The 14,692-nt window shown below is 38.3% G+C and overlaps 1 protein-coding gene across 1 annotated transcript; it reads right to left on the bottom strand.

The window, feature by feature from the left end:
- Nucleotides 1–5,259: 5,259 nt before the first annotated feature.
- Nucleotides 5,260–14,692, bottom strand: LOC103706380 (probable NADH dehydrogenase [ubiquinone] 1 alpha subcomplex subunit 12). Its single transcript, XM_008790459.4, has 6 exons — nucleotides 14,470–14,692; nucleotides 13,307–13,333; nucleotides 7,414–7,505; nucleotides 6,291–6,400; nucleotides 5,735–5,922; nucleotides 5,260–5,640 (listed from the first exon to the last, which is right to left on the bottom strand). The coding sequence occupies exons 1-5, from the start codon at nucleotides 14,556–14,558 to the stop codon at nucleotides 5,767–5,769; spliced, it is 474 nt and encodes a 157-aa protein (XP_008788681.1). The 5' UTR covers nucleotides 14,559–14,692; the 3' UTR covers nucleotides 5,260–5,640; nucleotides 5,735–5,766.

Here is a 14,692-nt window from a genome sequence, read left to right as displayed (position 1 = left end):
TTAGGTTTGAGTTCAAAATTCGGATCCGAATAAGAAACTAGGATGGGTTCTGACCGGACTCATTTGCACCCCCTACGCAACGTGAAACTGGGTTGCAGCAAAAGTTCTTCTCTAGTTCTCGGATATCGAAGTCTGAAACCTCAACCCACCTCTCTTTGAAAATTGGGGGGGAAAAAAACAAATACGCATATGCTGATCGCCAAATAGTTTTTTTTCACTAAATATGGGGACATGCATATATCGTAGGTAACATATACCACATGCGCTAGATTCTAGTTATTATAATATTATAAAGGAAAATACTTTGGGGCATGGAAGAAAAGTTGCATGGACCTATTATGTAGTATGGGTTGGCAAGAACACCAAATTTTTCAAGAGAAATTAAGGTCAGGTCTTCAAATGGATTTTAAATTACTTATAAATCTCTATGGTACAAATTGCACATAAAGTTTGCATGGTAAGAAGATTGGTTAACATAAAGGTAATAGTAAGTTCCTGGATGAATCCCATCTTACGAATGCCAGACTAGGAGTTTATATATAATCACTAGAGACTGCTGACTCCATGTTAAGGAAAAATTAATCAAAATCCTCGGTTGAACCCTAAATTATTTCTAGGAACTCAAGTTACAAGTATCTTATAAATACAATGAAAGCTGCTCATTTTATTTCAAACTAGATTGTTGCACAAGTGAGTAGTGGGTACATAAACTACATTCTAAGAGGTAGCAGTCATAGGAACTCACTCTTCCATCTCCCTTGAATCTTGGAGACATGCCGAGTCTACACAGCATCCACATTGTAACCTTTTTGTCTTCAAGACTACCAATGCTAGATGACTAAAGAATCTCATGTCTCCGATGAGGGCCGATGGGATGAGGCCGAGATCAGAGAGGTTTTTGGGACACAGCTAGCAGGTACTTGCCACTCCGATTCCTCAGGATGGGATGGATAGGCATGTGTGGGCGGCGACTGGGTCAGCTAGGATGAGGGCAGCGGATATTCAGGTACTGTTGGGGGGTGAGCCGGCCAGGCATTGTGAGGGCAGGTGAATTTGGAGGATGCGGGCTCACCCACGGGTGGCATTGTTCATTTGAAAGATGGTCTAGGACTGCTTGCCTACCAGGAGGATGCTAGCCAGGAGGGGGTTGGGGGTCTCTTCGATGTGTGTGGACTGCCCGGAGTCGATGGAGACTGCTAGCCATATGCTATTTGAGTGCCCACGGGCAGCTCAGGTTTGGGGGAGGGCATCCTTCCCCTTACCGGGCCGTACGTTTGGTGTGGAGGATTTTCTACGGTAGGTAAGGATTGCTCTACGATCGTCGAGCATTGTAGGGTGGGGTATTGTTGTCGTCTATCTGGTGTATCATATTTGGCTGGATAGGAATGCTAGAGTGTTTGAGGGGAGGAGGGCTCTCCTGAGGTCTGTTGTGGAACGGACCCTCCGTCAGACAGTGGAGATTATAGAGGCTGCTGTTGGATTCATCTGCAATGGTCAGGGACATCTGGGACCCCCTCTTTGCTACCATAGTGCCCGGATTTATCTTTGTCTCTTGGGAGCCCCCACCTCCTGGCTATCTTGAGGTGAACTTTGATGGAAGTCTGCCCGGCAGCGCCGATCGGGCGGGTGTGGCTTTTGTCATCAGGGATCATGGCGCCAGGCTAATTGCAGCAGATGGGCACCGTTCTTTCGAGGCCTCAGCTTTTGGGGCGGAGCTTAGGGCTGCCTGGGAGGGGCTGTCTTATGCGAGATATGTTCTGCAGGTTGGTTGCATCGTTTTGGAGGAAGACTCAGCTTCCCTGATGGCGTGTCTGAGAGAGGAGGGGCGGGAGAAGGTGGAGCACCCGCTTCTGGGCAACATTCGTCGGATGCTACGGAAGTACCGGATCCTCTAGAGGCATGTCCTGCGGGAGGCGAACCAGGTTGCTGACTGAGTCGCCTTCTTTATTGCGCACCATTTCAGAAACCTTCTTTGGACGCAGCAGTATTTTGTTCCTTTTGCTTTGTGTTGTTTGCTTGATTCTGATATAGCTGGTTGTGCTCATGCTAGGGTAGTGAGAGCAGCCGTTTTCATCAAAAAAAAAAAAAAAAAATCTCATGTGAAAGTTCTTTCGTATGATGCTTTGAAATCTGTGACAAATTGCATTACCACCTTTATGACCCTGGGATCGATAGCAAGTGATTGAAATATAACAGCCAAGGACAAGCTAAAGCTCAATTGAGTCCTAAAAATTGTACAAAGTCTCTGATGGTTTGAAACAGAAAGGCCCACGTCAGAAGGTTTCAAAGCACTCCAAGTTTCCAGTACAGACAAAATGATAGATGTCTTTCGGAAAGCCACCATGCCATTACCCTTAAGCATACACCACAAAAAATAAAGGATACAAACTACAAGTCCTACATATTTTGGCATTGTTCATCACACATTCTCTTAAAAAGGATATTGTCCATCTCAAAACAGAGAAAAAGTAGCTCACATAGGAAACATGGGTTTCAAGTGCTCTACCCAAATTACCTTGTAGGTCTGATCAAACTGCACATATCATGCTCGGGCATCAACTAAAACCCCTTGTGCAAACTGACTTCCGGAAGATAGGAAAACAATATCATTTGGAACAATCAGAATCATCTGTGACTATATCAAGAGGACAAAACAATTGATTAATCCGTACACTCCAGGCAGACTACGTCAAGAGCATCAAATAAATCAAAATTTGCCAAACCAGTACCAGATGTTATATTGGCGAATGACCAATTCAGCATGATATGGATCCGTATCTTACTATTCGGGGGTGTACCGAAATAGCGAGGAGAAGAGGGAAGAAAGAGAAGGAGGGAGAGAGAGGAGGAAAGAGAGGGAGTTAGCGAGGGAGTGGAGAAAGAGAGAGAAAGGGAGATAAAGCGGCTAGTACTATTGTGGTTCGAGGAGGGCAACGGCCATAGGGGGAGCAATCTCCAATTCTTCACGGCGAAGGGTTTTCTAACAATAAAAGGTGATTGGTGAGGGGATGAGAGGGCCTTCATCAAGAGATTAGGAGGTGGCACAAATGAAGGGCAGAGATCGGAACCCTAAGAGAGAGAGAGGAGAGGGAAGGAGAGGAAAAGGGAGGGAGGGTTGGGGAGGGAGAGAGAGAGAGAGAGAGGGAGGGAGAGCGGTCGGTATTGTTGTGGCCAGATGAGAGTGGTGGCTGTGAGGGAGCATGCTTCAGTTTTTCGTGGTGAGAGGTTTTTAGTAACGGAAGGCAACCAAAAGGGGAACAAAAGAGCTTTCGTCGAGAGATTAAGAGATAACGCTTCAACAAGGGGCAGAGATTGGAACCCTAAGGGAGTTGAAATTGGTAATGATGAAGAATGATGTAACTAAAACATGGAGATACTCATCCAAACTAAACTATATGAACCATTAAACATTTCAAAATGAAGCTATTTCTAATTTCATGAAATAAACCCAAGAAACCGTAGCAGATCTCATTATGGTTCCTTTCAAATAAGCAAGGAAAGCATCAACAGGGTCGTGGACTGCATGAAGCCCCAGGCAACTGCAACCAATCTCCAAACCCGCCTCACATCGGGACAATCAAATAAGGTATATGCTACCGTCTTCTCCTTACCGAAACATTTGTCACAGGCCGAAGGGAGCCCTGGGCCCCTGCTGTACAACACGCCCCTAGTTGGAAGCCATCCACATGCTACCTTCCAGAGAAATTGGGTTACCCGTGGGTGAATGTAGAGCTTCCAAATCTAACCATTATCCATTATCTGCGTGGCCTTAGCTCTATATAGGTCACAGAGATCACTAACTCTAACATTCAACCTGCAAGTCGTTCTCCAAACCTTTCTATCGGAGACTCCCTACCTGGGAATCGGCATAGCAAGGATTCTCTTTGCCAACTTGTCCTCAAAGCTGTGCTAAACAGTCGCGACATCTCTCATATCTCCCTACGCGATAAAATTATCCCCCATCCCCCTTAAATTTTGTGGACATGCCAGATTGGTGTGACATTCTACGTTATAATGCTTTTTTTAAAAAAAAGCTTCCGGTCTGCACTCTAAATGACTCATGAAATCTCATGTGAAAATTCCTTTTTTCATTCAAGCCTCCAAAGATCTGCCACAAATTGCATCACAGCCTTAATGCTCTTGTGATTGATAGCTAGTGATTTAGGAAAATATAACAGGCAAATACTACATTTGTATACAGATCTTGCATGCATATGGATTATGATTATATGGAATGTCATGTACAAAGGAGATGACCAACCTGAGGCAGGTTATAAAAATGTGTGTTATGACTGGTATTAGAGGCCCATTCATTTGTCAAGATCAAAATTTTTAGCTATTCAATCAAAATTATGTTTGTGAATCCAAAATTGACTACGCGACAATTTAATGATCAATTGTTAGATATCATGTCTATCATGAAAGGCCAATACTTCACGGCAAAATAAACATAAAATCTGCTTTAATAACTCAAAACATAACTCAAAAAAATCCCTCAGCATAATTAACATACTATATCATTGCTCAATTAACATACTGTTGTTAATGATAGATGAGCGTGATACCAAACAAGTTACTCGTGGATACCCAGAGATTTTTAATCACTGAACCATAGCCTACCAAACATCAATGGAGACCAAATCACTCGGATCACCGGAAATCTTAGATCACCGTGGTGATCCTGTTGGGTTACCAAACACCCCCTAATGGTTGTTCTCTATGCAACTGTTAACATTTCTGCTCTGTTGCAGTGTCAAAATCAGCTCTATTCCAAGATTTAAAATTTGAATTGTTAACTGATGCTTTGGAGCATCCATCAGCCACATTTCCTTCTTGCTGAATCTTACCAGCACCGAAATTTGAAATCACCGCGGACTGGCGGCAAGATGTTACCCCCATGCTCTGGGGCTAATGCTGAACTTGTTGGTGCTTAGCAAGAATTATACTTTGCAGTAGTACTTAATACGCTTATGGCGATCCATGTTCCCCATAAAAGGAAACCAGACTGCTGACTGGTTAGCAAGCAAGGCGCTGCATGGTAACTACATTCTTCGGAGAGGAGACCTTTTGTTTTCACACATTAGCTGTTCTGATCTTTGTTTTTCTTACAGAGCCTTCTCCTCTGATGTACCAAGTATATATATATATATATATACTCATTTAGTTTTATCTAGTACTCCTACATTTTTCGTTTATTGCATGGAAGAGAGATGAGATTCAGTACATGATGCCACAAAGCCTAACAGGTCCAAGAAACTGTAGATGTAAGGTGGAGGCAAACGCCATCCTGAAAAATTCTTCTAAAATGTGGTTGAAATAAGTTATAGTCATGTGGTTATTTCGATAGCTCATTGAGTAAATAATGGTAACAAATGATTTAGGACTCATGATGGGAGTTCTGCTGCTACAATGTTGTCACAGTACAGCCTTGCAGCTATCATCATAGGCCCTGTCATGAAGGCCCCATTTGACCAACCCACAAGACCAATGGCCATGGAGGAGCAATGCAACCAAGTCACTTCCAAAAGCTTCTTTAAGGTTGCAGAAAACCATAAGTCAAAGGTGCAGTACCACAATTCACAGGTTGCTCTCTCAAAAGGAACAAGTTCACTACATTTATTTGCACAAAGTTCATCCAGCCTGCATTATAATTTCAGTTAAAATGTCTGCTAGACATTGCTAACGGATGATCGCACGGCGAGAAAAGCAATGCACTGATGTTTCTTTTCCATACCTTCAGGCTGATAAGGGAAAGGACTTTTTTTTTTAGCTTTTGGTGGGTTGCCATGGCTGGTACCGGGTCCAGTTCCTCTGTCCAGGGTTGAGAGCATGACCCTTCGAGTGGTAGATGTACTCATCACCCTCTCCCGAGAAGTTCTCCTTGTGCTCTACTCCATATCTTCGAGGTTTCAGCATCAAAAGCTGCCAAGAAAAATAAGCTGCCTAGCATTCTTTATGCATAACAGTAATTTACATGGTGTATTTTTAGCAGGAAAACTCCTTTTCCATATTTTCTTGCACATTTTCAGAAGCATGACAAATGGGACTCTTGATTTTTTCAGTGGCATATTGTAAGAGACTACAGTTTCTCTATAAACATTTACAAACATAAATCTTTACATTTTTGCTAGCCTTGTGATGCAGACAATATCTTGGGTTAACGATCTAAATAGTAGATTTGAATCAAATAAACAGCACAAAAATACTCTAAAGTTTGTAAATTTTTATAATGAGAAATATATTTAGGATTTAAGTTGATAGAAATCAGAGGATATACTCAGATTACTTACTTCATCCCCTGTATGGTCGGTGATATAGTGCAGCCAGCCATGCCACTCAGGTGGCACTTGGGATGCATTATAACGGCCCTTCTCTGCATACTCCACCCACCTGTGCCGCCCTGCACAATCATCAGTACTCTTATTCTCATCATTTTTGAAACAACAGCATGTTAGCAAACAAGATTTTCAGCGTTGCATGCTATGAATAATAGCTTCACAGAAATTGTCAAGTTCAACTTCTCATGCACGAAGTTCTCAGTTTAAAGATATCCCAAAACTTACTATGACAAAAAAAATAATAGCAAATCAAAATTTTCTGGTGCTTGGCAGTTTCTGCTTAGACCGTGCTTTTTATTCTGTTGCATGAAAAATATTTTTACTACGAGTAATGTCCTACTTTATTTTTCGACCGAGAAGCAGAAAGGAAAAGATTCATATAGCTGACCTCAACTAGTTTGGGATTAAGGCGCAGTTGAGTCGACATGCTAGTTGAAGCAAAGGAAAAACAGTTAATATTTTCCTCCAACTTCAATTCTGCTTTTCTGACTCATAATATGAGAAAGTTGTACAGGTACATGCAATGAATATGTGCAGTGCCTCTAATAGGTGTGGTACTTCAATATGAGTTGGAAGAGTCCAGAGAGATGAGTCAACTTTGTGTGTAATATCATGAAACAATTTTCTCTCCCCTTCCCTTTGTTTCTTTAGGTTGCCTTGTAAGATGAAACAATTCTATGAACACATGCAATGCATTTGGGAGTACAGAGGTACAACTATGCATTAAAGGGTCTATCCAGAAGATGAGGAGAGGTTTTGAACTGGGAGTCTAAGAAACTTGTATCTGAAACAGATAGTCAATGTTCAATGACTTAAGCAATGACCTCTGATATATTTAACTCATGATTTCTTATAGCTGCAGTACCATCCAAATTAAACAACTTAAACTATATTGTCCTTTCCATTGAATTCTTATAGTGCAGTTCCATCCAAACCAAACAATTTGAGGTACAAACAGCGAATGATTTTGGTGAAAATATAAAATTGCTGTTCAGGTGATCCTCTTTTGACAGAAATATGTAGCTTTACAACAGAGGGAGAAACAAAGTACGCAGCTAGGAAGAAGCCTACTAACCATACTGAGTGTCCTGCAATTTTTCATAATACTTGTTTCCAAATTTATCAACTCCTACGAGGGTTGCACCTATGTTGTGAATTTTTGTTTGCCTGCAAAAAATCATAGTTACAACTATTATATATTAACTCCCCTATCAAAGAAAAGGTTAACAGTTATAGGCACATACTAGTTGGATCTCTTACATGCAGGGAGAAAAGGAGGCTCATCTGATCTTTTAATAATTCAGGAAAAAAAAAGTTGAAATTCAGAAACTGGCTAATCTGAGCTCTATGTAGGTGCATTAAGAACACTTACATCAGTAATCGAACAATTATTTACATGTTGTCTTAAAAATCAAGCAAAAAATAATGAGAGAGAGCAAATATTTAATTTCAGATATAGGTGAATCATGTAATATCATCTTTTGTTTCTATGTACATCTAAGTGAATCTGCATACGTTGTAGTTGTATAGCATACATGACTACCATCTCCACAGCATTGACGTTCAACATATAGAATAACAAGGCATTTACCGATATGATGTCCTCAAAATTTTCAATCTGGCCACCACATCCAGCTTTAGAGTTAGCACAGGTAACAAGGCTGTATTTGGTTGTTGAAAAGCTATAAAGGAGAAAGTTTGGCGAAATTCATTTCCTATTTTTGGTCATGAAAGAAAATTTATCAAGAAAAGTTACAAGATTATAAGAACTAAACTTCAAACTAAAAGGTTTAAATATATCCTACCTTCTAGGTGGCAATTTCGAGATAGAAGAAAAATAAGAAGTTGATCAGGCTTATTCCCCCAAGGTCTTTGTTGCCTTATGTTTTTACCACAAATTTGACAATCTGATCATACCACAGAAAGGTGTTTTTGTTTCATTTCATTATTTCTTTTTTCCCTTTGAATCATCGTTCATTTTCTCAGAATGTATATGTTTCTTTATGAATCACTGCAAAATGATTTCACATGGATAAGGAAGCAAACACAGGATTAAGGATGTGACTTAGCAATTTCCAGATTTCAGAAAGTAGGTATGAGCATCCAATTGATGTGCATGAGTTCTGGATTAGTTCCAAAAATATGCTTTCATTCAAAATACGTAGAAAACATGATGCTGCTAGTGTATCATTCTTCTGTAAATTACCAAGTTCATGTCCAGTGTGGCCTTGCTAAAATTGGTTATCTATCCATGTTGGTGAAGGCTGGAAGCACATTAAGTCTCCATTTATAGGTTAAAATAATAATAAAAAAATAATGTCTTACAATTATTCACATGGCATCGAGCAATGCCCAATAGCCGTAAACAATCATATTTTGTTCCATATGAATATTTCAAGTTGCAAAGGTGTTCACATATCTAGGTTTCAAAACAAAAACAGAGTTTAGCATTCCATTTGCCAAAATCCCACCCACCGGCCAAGGTCAAACAACAGGGTTTCAAGATACTTTACAACCTAGTTTTATAAAACATTCCAACCAATCTGGTATTATTCAAACCAAAATAGAAAACATCAGATTTAATGAGAAAGGTGAATTTAAAGAACACTAAAAAATTGAAGGTAATGGAAATATATCAATAGTAACTAAACATAAGATAGCACTAGTTGAATATAACATGGCCATTTTATTGACTAAATCAGTAAAAAAAACATTCTGCAATGAATAAAGATAGATACCTCAGGTGTAAACATAATCACCATTTAAAAATAACAAAAGCAAGGAGCGAAAAGATTCTGAAATTGGTCAAAACAGAGCCAAAATTGGTACACGGTAGATTCATATTGATCAGTTTTGACAGTAGGCAAGGTTTTAAATACCAGTAGCCAACCCCATACTATTTTTCCATTGGAATGGTAGGTATTAGTCGGTATCGGTACTGATGGTATGTACTAAAACTGAAAACATCAAAAAAAAAAAAACACAGTACCGATCAATACAATCAATACGATACTATCGTCCGCACCATTACCGACAAGTATGGATTTATATGGCTAGTATGTACCAATGCAGATTCTTTTGGCAACCCAAGTTACCCAACACCCATGCTGATGCTGGTTTCACATCAGAATGATATGATATTAATGCTACCAGCCCATTCCAACAATTTTTGAATCTATAGCAATAGGCCAAACCAAAATGCTTTGAACTTTTTCATTTAGACAACACTGCGAACCATGCCATTACCACTTTTTGTATTTTAAATCCAAAATTTAGTACAAGGTATTTTGTCAGTTTCCAAATCACCAAGCTAATTGCTAATGAGAGTCAAGTTTGTATCATGTATATTTGTCATACCGACACAACTTTTATCATGGCATACATGATCCAATCTAACCAACTGGATGTATTTGGTTTCATTGTCATGCTTGAATTCCCCATATTGGTCCCAGTACACAGACACGCATGGCCCAAAATAACAGGGGACTTGTTGACTTGACCATAGGATACAGATCCCCAAGGAATGTTAGTGGATAATAGTTCTCACTAGACTTATTATTTTTTTCTTCCTTTGTACTGTTTAGTCCAACTTTCTGAGATGCCAATATTTATGTGACAACTATTATCTGAATTCTGAAATAATTAAAATGTCAAGTTTTGCATCTGAAATTAAAAATGCATAGAGTTACTAATCCCTTTTCACATTAGAGCCTTGACTATCACACTTAACTTCGATGTTATTTAGCATCCTTCACCATACATCACTACTATTTTCCCTTTCGTGTGCTTTTGTCAAAATGATCCTTATGGCGTCAACTTTTGACTCCCTACAATTTTCTCTGCTTCACAAGTGAAATAAGAAAAGTTGCCTAAAAATTTAAATCTAGTCATAATTTTGTAACAAAATCAAGCAAAAGCATTTTGCTGCTCTGAATCATATTCCTTAGGGGGAAAAAATCAGGATGTCTTTTTAAGAGGGAAAACACCATCTACTACCAACTTTACTGGGTGTTCAAATTCATATTCTGCAGGCTGATTTGTTCCATTTTTTCGGTCAGTCCAAGACTTCGATACCCTTTGATGACATTCTTACCCTCATATGAAATTGATCCTGAAATTATTCTTCTGTTATATTGGGGATAATGATCCTAACCTACAAACTGTCATGGGGATGTCATACATTCCGCTGTCTTGATGACAAGTAACAAAATCAAACTACAATTCTTTTTCTGTGACCACATGTTAGCATCAACCAATAGCAGGAACTACACCTCTACCAAAGATGTATTCCTCAATTTTCATTGTGTTCCGAGAGATTTGCAAACAGAGAACTTGCTAAACTGAATAAGATTTCTTATGAACAGGAGGAAATTTAAAAGGAAGCTTATGCCCATCTATCTTACAAGAATGCTTGCCGGAAATCTACTTGTGAAGTCTTAGTATTCATGTTAGCAGTTGTATCAAGCAGATAATAAGAATGCAATCCTAATAAATGTTCAAGCATGTTTCTACCTCATCAAGATAATCAAACATGCAATAGCTCCAAACAAACTCAAAAAGGCAGCACTTGCTTGGTTTAAACTTTTCATCAGATGCAGGTTATATAGGTTACAACACAAAGCTCTCATATCTAACCATGACAATTTGCTCAATAATTCTAATAAGTTCTTATTAATTTTTATAAGTTGATGGAAGGCATGGTTATTACAGATGCAGATGTAGATATAAGATAGTAAAATGACTCAGAAAGGGTCACATTAACCATCATATTTTTCGAGCATCAAAATAGAGTCATCAACCTACCTCTTGCCTGAACTGAAGTATGCAATTAATTATAAGTGATTTATGCATTTGATCTAATTAATCAAGCATAACCAGATAAGTGCCTGCCTATGGTCAACTGGTGTGTTGCAAGTTTCATTCTTATAGCATAAGATTTGGAATGTAAAAGCTCCTTCCCTCCAAGAATTTGGGTGGGTTCTTATGAACATGAACAGATCTCAAATGATCACCTTAGATTTTAAATTCTCTATTTTACTAATTACTTAGTTGTCTGCAAGGAAGACAAAAAAATCGTTTGCAACCTATTTCTTTATTCCTTCAGATAAAAGTAGTCTAGAGATCCTTAGCTCATCATTTACACCTGTGATCCTCCAATCTAGAGACATGGCCTTCCCTTGCATTATGGTTCATATTCAAGCAGAAGTAAGGTCACATAAGAGACTGTATGATTTTCAGTACATGGCCTTTTATAAAGGAAAAATAAGCAATCCTTCAAAGAACAGATTGCTGTGATGCTCTTATGAATTGGAAAGCCTTCCAGCTGGGAGTTCCGATTTGCGTGGCAATGCACATGCTAATTCTCTTGCTTTTCATTGGTAGTGGTGAAGCATGTTTATAGAATCCTCTTGATGTCTAACCATATCTTGACATTACGCTTGCCTTTTCCACTATAATCTTTTCATTGTTAAAACCTCATTTTACCAATTAAGAAAATCCAATACTGAAAAATGAAAGAAAGAAGAATTTCACAAACTTGAGATTTCCCAAGGAATATATCTCTCATCACCATTACACATTGTAGTAATCATATGTTCATTTTGCAATTCATTTTCTGTGTCAAATCAACAATTTTTTTCCCTATAAACATCCTCATCTACTTCTAAGTTTGACATTCATTTTTTTCACAAAAAACAGTAATCAGATGTGGCATCAGTCGTAAAATCCATGTGCAATCCAAATTCCTATGGCTAATGTATATCAATAATGAGGTAAAGCTTAGCTTTAAAGAGTTATTTTCCTCATTCAATACTGCAATCGAATTCCATTATTGAATTAATGTGACTCAAATTAGTGATTATGCCTCCCAGCATGCTACTGAATTTGCACTTTCCTTAGTGATTCTTTCCAACTTTGAAGATCAAGAAGGATTGAGGGAGGCCATTCATTGGTGAAAGTTGAACAGATCACACTACTCAAAAATTGTAAAGATACAATTTTTGACAGTCGTATTCTTTCCAGCCATACCTCCACTTCATAAATCATCAAGATTGATGTACAAACAGTGCAAAACAATTGTCTTGAAACAAACAATGTCTTGAAACAAACAATGTCTTGGAACAAGCAAATTAGATAAATTCAGTTAGCTTCACCATGACCCTCATTTCCAAAAAAAAGAAAAATCTATACCATGAGCTGCTGAATAACATAAGTAACTACTGTCAGTATCGTCCGCTAACTGGTCATAACTCATAAGTAGTAGACTTGAGAGGGAGAAAGGTCATTTATAGAAGCCTAGCTGTTGTGAAACTATACAAAGATAAAATGGGTTTAACTGCAACCGTAAGCCCATAATCCACTCAATTTATATGCACGTACATCCGTGTATATATATATCTGTGCATATACATACATGCATATACACATTATAAATATTATATTATGAAAAAATATAAGCAGAAAGAAATAATATTATATTTTTTCTTTACCCAGTATAACCATGAAAACCTACAGGAAAGCAGACATGATTCATGAGCTTATATGCACATCATCTACAATTCAAAACATCAACCTCATCTTACCGGACATTATCGGGCAAGTAGAGCATCGAACTGACCATATTTCTAGGATTTAGAATTTTTATGTCAAATAGAAAAAATCTACTCATATTTCTATAGGCAGATATTCCAAGAAGCATTTGTGAGTAATTAACCATCATTTAAGATAGATAGATAGATAGATAAATATTTTATTGAATCATGGCTTTCCTATAATATACAAGAGCAATGCACCAATAGAGCAAGTTTAGGAAAAAGCAACATTGTTTTGAATGATTATTCACAAAGTAAGTTTAGAAGTATGAATTGATCATGATAAAATTCAACTACTTTGGCACAACAGTGCATACATGCAGCATAAATCATCCCATAATATGGTAGCACAATGACAGTAATAAAAAAGACACTTACAACAGATTCCCATCCAGAAGGCATTTCCTGTAAAATGCAACAAATGTGGAACATCAGAACCTTGTATTAAAAAAAAATAAGACAGTTAACTATTATATGTTTATACAAAAATGCCGGTCGACATAAAGATGCAAGTATGAAGAAACTAAATGAACAGAATTTTTTTTTTAAGAACTGTGGCACAGATGGGCCTATTTTCTTTACAAGTGCCAAAAATGAACCTAATGCACCTATGAGGACCAAAAAAGAGAAACCATTGAAAGGATCACTAAATGTTTGTCATAAATAATTTCTTTATTCATTGTCTAACTCTGTCTTACTAGTTCGCTGAGAGGGAATTGTTTGGTGGTGGTTTAGAGATCCTGTATAATAGTGGGAGGAAAAATTACAAGTCACTAAGAACTCCAAAATTGTCTCAGGAAAAATGGGTTTTATATTTTGGATATGATGAACTCTACAAGAACTATCGAAGCATCAATTAATGCATCATGAGTTACTTCCCGATCATGAAATAAATTCAGAAAAAAAAACTCAAGAAGTCATGCAAGTCCAACAAAATGTCCCAAACTCCTGCCTTTACACAAATTCCAAGCAACAAACTGATAACAAGAATGGTTTTCCAGAAGTGCATCGCAAGTGGCATAAATAGCACCAGAAAGAACATTTTCTTGGGGAGAAAAACAGAATCAAGATGACAAAAATGATCATGGTCTTTAAAGCAAAAGAAATCATCAACAAAACTTTGGCCTCCAGCTTGCCGAACATATAAATCTCACGAAATAGCTGGGACAAAGCCAACTTCTTGAAACTTACATACTTCTCATCATGCTATTTTTTCTTGCACGAAACCGAACGATCAAGTTAAATTCTTTTGAACCAAAAACTTAGGGAAAAAATATTCTTTTACTTAATTTTGATCGCAATCCTTAAGAAACCTAGAAAAGATCAACAAAATCAATAAGATCTTGGCCCCCAGATCGATGGAGAAGGGGGAAAATTAACGACCACGCACAGCAATAAAATGAAATCTCGCATTTGGAGAGACAAATCCATAAAAGAAAGATTCCTTGCAAAAGAATAAATTCATGAAATAAGACCATCATGCCAAGGCCGAGATGATACTTTTTGGTTTTTTATTTAAAAAATCAACAATTAGGACTCACGCATAGCCCTCTTCTCGAATCTCCTTCACGAAATTTCCGATGCCTTTTTCTCTAATCGCCTTGAAGACGCCCCGGACTAAAGAAGCCATTCGTCTCCTCTGCTCTCCTCTCGGCGTGAGGAAATCCCCTTTTCTCGCACCGAAACCGCACGCCGGTCGCTCCCCCTTTCGGCCGGGCTTCCCTCGCGATAAGTAGTTCGTCCTGACACCTTGGCCGCACGCGT

This window comes from Phoenix dactylifera, chromosome 2 (genome assembly GCF_009389715.1).
Source record: "Phoenix dactylifera cultivar Barhee BC4 chromosome 2, palm_55x_up_171113_PBpolish2nd_filt_p, whole genome shotgun sequence".
NCBI lineage: Eukaryota > Viridiplantae > Streptophyta > Magnoliopsida > Arecales > Arecaceae > Phoenix > Phoenix dactylifera.
Note: the sequence above shows the minus strand (reverse complement) of the source record. Positions and strands in the feature narration are given on the sequence as shown.